The sequence below is a fragment of the Porites lutea genome, chromosome 10 (assembly GCF_958299795.1).
Source record: "Porites lutea chromosome 10, jaPorLute2.1, whole genome shotgun sequence".
Taxonomy (NCBI): Eukaryota; Metazoa; Cnidaria; class Anthozoa; order Scleractinia; family Poritidae; genus Porites; species Porites lutea.
Window position 1 is genome coordinate 1946238 of NC_133210.1, and position 5696 is coordinate 1951933.

Below are 5696 nucleotides of genomic sequence, written 5' to 3' on the forward strand. Positions count from 1 at the left end.
TGTGATGGCAGCTCAGTCCAGTTTTGAGTTTACCAGTGTGTGTGTGTGTGGGGGGGGGGGGGGGGGGGGGGGTGCGACGTTATTTTTAACATAACAGAGGCGGGGTTAGAACTAATTTTTTTTGTTTTGGAGGGGGTGTACTGTCTACGTTTTTGCTAGATAACTCTAGTTTTTCAGCCCCCCCCGCCCCCACCTCCTGATTTTTATTGCACAGTCCCTTAGTATGAAACTCGACATCTTCGGAGCTACTGCAGCAACTCTTATCATTTAAAGTAAAATAATGATCAAGAGCAGGGGCCCTGTACTGTGATGGTCAGTCCTGTCTAGACTTGTTTTTCTGAAAAGCTGTGGGTTACGGGCCTGAGCTGTGTGGGGGTAAGAAATCTTGAGTGAATGATGAATGTTCCTTTCACCTGTCGGTTTTCATATGGTGTAATTATTTTGTATTCTGTTCAATAGCACGGTTGGTCATGCGATGTTCCATATTGCATGAATGTGCCGTGTCATATTGGTTTTCGTGCGGTGATGAGGATGTGCAAATGGATGAACGGACAATCACGTAACAACTAAAAATTTTTTGGTAGCAGGTTACCAAATCTTGTAAGATACTAGAGACCAAGCGCTCGTTGACATAGGGTCCTTGGTTGCGTAATCTACTGAGTAAATAAAATAAAGTGCCTCTCACACAGAGTGCAATGATAGCCAGTTCTACTGTAAGAATAAATTACTTGCTTTGGAAGAAATCATCTGGTTCCCTGACATTTAATTCTCTATTCAAGAAGGCATGTTGAATATCGAGGAAAGCGAAGACCTGGAATACAAACTTTATTATTCAAGCATCCCATTTCTTTTCATTGGCTTTATCGGCAATGTGTTGCTTATTCGAATTGTGCACAAGACACGAGAAATGCATACCCCAACAAATTTTCTTTTGGCGAGCATGGCTGTTAGCGATATCATCACCATTTTGCTCTGGTCCTTCTATTTCTTTGAATTTGCCAAATTCGTTTGCAAAGTTGTCGTTCTTATTGAAATCTCCATAAAGGTATCTTCTATCACTCTTACGGTGCTAGCAATAGAAAGATACAACGCTTTATTGACGCCATTCAGAGCAGGTTTGTGGTTAACTCAAGACAAAATCAAGTACACCATCTGTTTCATTTGGTTCTCAAGCCTTGTAATTTGTTTCCCAGAATTTTTTCTTAAAGAATGGAGTGAGACAGAGGAGACATGCATCGGTCCATGGACCTTTTACATGAGTCAAGCAAGCAAAATTTATGTTATCGCAAATGTTACAATTCTTTGCATTGAAATAGTGACCATATTTTACTGCTATGGATGCTTGATAAGGGAACTGTACTTTTCTAACAGAGTTTACCCGCAAACAGAAAGAGATGCATCGTCGGAGAAAAAGAAACTCGTTATCACTTTGATGTTGGCAACAACACCACTGCTTATTAGCTTCACGCCACTTGTAGCTTTTTACACATTTATAGCGACACGAAATGGGGAACAGTTAGATATAGACTACGAGTTATATTCTAATCTTGTAGGTGTATTTGATTTTAATATGATCGTTTTCAGTTTGTGTTTCAACCCGATTATTTATGGTTTTCGCACCAGCAAATTCCGTGAGCAGCTTAAAAACCAAATTCTCTGCCGCAGACCGTCGCAGCAGAATGTGTATCCATGACATCCGCGATGACTAGCCATTTCGGACCGGTTGACGTTGACTTTCTAACGTCCGGCAGGACAAACTTAAAGTCTATCAGTCATGATATGGTTTTGAGTTACACTTTTTTTTTTTTCAGCAAAAAGCTGATGATTTTTTTTTCTCAGAAGAAAGAGCTTTAAAACGCAGTTTTATTCAGTATTAACTTTCAAAGACTGAAATGTTCTTTCTACTGAATTTGAAATTTGAGAGTGAAATGGTGACTGTTGCAGCCTTCGAATCAGCCTAATGGCTGTCAACCCTTTCAATCAAAAACCAGCTAAATTTTAATTTTAATTTAGCCTACACATGACCTTTTTCTATTTACTCGACACCTGCAATAAACTTGTATTTGCGCGATGAGAAACCTTTGCAAATTATAACACAAGAAACTGTGTGTAAACAAAGGTTAAGACGTTATATTCTTGCACACTGATATCTGATGACTTTAACTCGGTTATCACTGGAGAAAAACAGTCTAGTCCGGCCAAGTCAAACTATTTCTTAAATAACTTGACCATTCAGTATTTTATGCATTATTATTCTACTGACATTAGGTAACAAATAGAAATAAAATATGTAAAAAGAGAAAGATAAATAGAAGACTAGAATACATTATTGTAAGGGAGGAAAATGCGAAGCAAACAGAAGAATTTTTGTTACTGTGTACTCTGTAATTCTTCCTCACGATCTTGATTGAATGGTTGTCGGCTGGTTGACTCCCTCTGAAGAAGTCTTCAACGAATACAATAAGGGGGCGCCCAACGACGGTTTCCTCCTAAATACACTGAAAACATTTTTTAGGCTATCCAGAGATACTTTTAGATTTCTGGAAACGCATTCTAAGCGGCGCTATAAAATTTGCACCTGTTCGGTCATCTTAGTTGAACTTTGAATCTTTTCGAAAGTACAGAGCGCTTCAGTATAATTATTTTCCCGAAAAATTTAGACGCAATTTAACGCATTAGGGAAGTGAGAAAATTTTTCTGATTCCTCTCTCCATCACATTTTTGAATCCGAAAATTTACACCCTACACCGTACTTCCTTATAAAACAAGTCATCTATAGAGTGGCTAATATATTATCTATGGAATAGCCTGTCTAATGAAATCTTGGCATATAAATAGTGAAAACCATAATGTAAATCTTGTAAATGGAAACTGAAAAAAATTGTAGCAGTAAGCAGACAACTGGAGATATGTCTTTCTGTGCCAAGATTTATTTAATATATATTTATATTTTTTTCTCACCAAGCAAATGTATAATCACAATTACTAATAATCCCTATTTACTTCAAGTAGTACAATGCCGGCACAAGAATTAGCACTATAAGCAAAAAGCTAAATGAAATGGTCAACGAATAAAGTAAACATTGACTACATAGATAAATATATAGATAAACAAACAAAGCAAAAAACTACCATTTAAGTTCAAGCTTATTTAAACATTAAATGAAAATAGATAGAAACCTGTAAATAGAAAACTGCATGTAGATAGTCACATTCTGTGGGCAAAGTCTATGCTTTAGTCCGTCTCTTTCGGTAATACAGTACTATTTATTCAGCTCATTTGAGTTATATTGTACACGATTCGATTTCTACCACGACTGTAATATGACTATAATGATAGGTGGCTTTGGAAATCTTAATGGCGAGTAATAATTTTGGTTTAGATTGGACAAGATTTACACCTGTCTAAAACAAACACCAAAGCTCCAAGTTGATCTGAAGGATGCTACAGCAAACACTGCTGGTGCTGAATACGACATGTTTGCAGTTACAAGCGGAAGGACGAACTATCAGCTTAGTCTAAAAACATTCTCAGGTTAACATTTCTATTCTCTTTCTATTCTATTTTTAAACTAAATTTCCTCTCTTAAGCGATTATCTCTTGAAACTAAAGTAAACACTTTGTATATGCTTTCACCAATCGAAAATATCAAAATCGATTATCCTTTCACATCGATTTCACATCGGCCAATCTTAAGTTGGTGGCGTCTTTCTTACACCCCAGAAGATAGAAGCTGCTCGGGATTATTTTCACTTTGATCAAACGCTGTTGCTTCATCTTTCATTAGAGACGCCAAGTCGTCACGTGACAGGTGCTGTACAATCCCAGTTCCCATTGCATCACCAAGAACGTTCACAAGCGTCACTGAACGGTCTCTGGAAAGGAAAACACGGGGCAGGGGGTGGGGGGGAGTATGTATAAGCGCTTTCAGCCACATGATGTATTGCCGAAAATAGATGCGTTAATTATGACCTTCATTCTAATTTCATTTAAAGAGTACCAGAAAGAAATCAGCAAAGTATCCGAACCCTGCCATTAAACGGACAATAATATTTTTTACCCAAAGCTAACTTATTGTTTTCAGGAAAACGAGATTCTGGGATCGTAGAGGTCATTTCCGAAATTTACCCACGAGCATGTCCGAGAGTTTTATCAAGCGTCCATCATCCCACTGGATTTGAGAGTTATCAAAATCTACCGAAGAAAGCTGTGAATTCCAGTAGTGAAAAAAACAGAAATTTTCGAAAAGAAAAAAATATCTTAATATGGACTTGAAGTTCTGGATGAACCACATGTGGCTCGACATTGACCTTGAAAGAAATATACATACTGTATTCATACAAAGTGCCGCCAAAGGCTATAATTAGTAGCTGAAAAGAGAAAATGGGTCATCTGAATGTAACAACTTTCGCTAACTGATAAATGATAGTAATATAACAAAGTTGATACTTACATTATCCATTCAACCGCCAGTAGCAAACCCCAGTCATGTAGCGGAAGATTGGCAGCTTGAAGAAGAATTATTTGCATAACTCCTGAACCTGGGATCCCTGCGGCTCCAAACGACACGGCGACCGCCATCAAACTGTGGTTGGGATTTAAAAACAATTTGAGGTACATATCTCTCTCTTACACTTACAGTATACTTGTGCTAAAAGGATTGCTTTGGTTACCCATATTAGGTAAAGCTATTTACAATAGTAATAGAATTGAATTTAGGCTCGATTACTAGCCACTGTTTAGGAAATAAGCCCGCGCTCCTCCCCCGAAAAGACTCTTTTTCTCTCTCTCGGGAGGGACAAAAAGCGGACCCAAGAGAGCTGTGGAAACGGAGCCTAGACTAAGAGGAGTTCAAATCGGTCTGTAATCATATCAATGATTATAAACGTCGATGACTCAAATCGTTCAATATTACTGAGGCATGACACGCACAGTCCTATTCGACTTACAATCCGTAACTGTAACGAAATTGTCTAATGTGATTGGCTTTCGGCGGCCCATTGAAAGGACAAGCGTCATGCCAACGTAATAAGACAGAACGCGCCATGGCACACGCTGTAACTAAAACACTTGCTCTTGAATGGGTTCTCTTCTTTCTTTTCTTACGTCACGAGAGAAAGCTGAAATTATTTTTTTTTTAAAATGTGGGTAATAAAAACTCGTGATGTCTAAATTTGTCTGTAATGATTCTCTTAGTTAACAAATCGGATTTCCGCTTCGCTTCGTAAACACGTTTGTGATTGGTGATTGAAGTGGTCTTTATTCTGTCTTATTACCAATCTGGATTTGACTTGGCCTAGGAATAACCAAAGGTTAAGAAGTGCGGGCGACGTTAACAGCAGTGTTCAAACGTCAACAACGTTGTGCTTTGCGTAAGTATCACGTGAGGTCAAAACGCGTGATCAGATTGCGGCCTATGCATTCCATTCATTCTTAGTGTAAGTCCAAACGGATGCTGGCTACATACGTGCCGCGCATTTAATGTAATAGCAGCCTGCTGGAGATTAGGATTGTGGGCTCCTCTTGACGACCGCGATAATACTCGCTAATACCTACTTAAAAAGTTCGGCGCGAATGCAGACCAGCTTGGTTACCCTTTTAAGGTAAACGGTCACTATTTTGATAATTAATCACAAAGAAGCCCTTTCATAACATGAATTAAGAGTGTTAAGATTTTTAGAGATTCACATGATCC

General features: G+C 38.3%; 2 protein-coding genes across 2 annotated transcripts in view; one reads left to right on the forward strand and one right to left on the reverse strand.

Annotated features, from left to right (window-relative positions):
• The first annotated feature begins 784 nt into the window (after positions 1-784).
• LOC140950862 (growth hormone secretagogue receptor type 1-like) lies at positions 785-1693 on the forward strand. The gene has a single exon (XM_073400083.1). The coding sequence runs from the start codon at positions 785-787 to the stop codon at positions 1691-1693; it is 909 nt and encodes a 302-aa protein (XP_073256184.1).
• A 1224-nt stretch (positions 1694-2917) lies between these two features.
• Positions 2918-5696, reverse strand: part of LOC140950204 (excitatory amino acid transporter 3-like) — a 21927-nt gene continuing 19148 nt past the window's right edge. Inside the window, exons 6-7 of the mRNA XM_073399403.1 lie at positions 4455-4586; positions 2918-3876 (exon numbers count right to left, since the gene is read on the reverse strand). Coding sequence (XP_073255504.1) covers positions 3714-3876; positions 4455-4586 — 295 coding nt within the window. The 3' untranslated portion in view covers positions 2918-3713. The remainder of the gene's footprint in view (positions 3877-4454; positions 4587-5696) is intronic.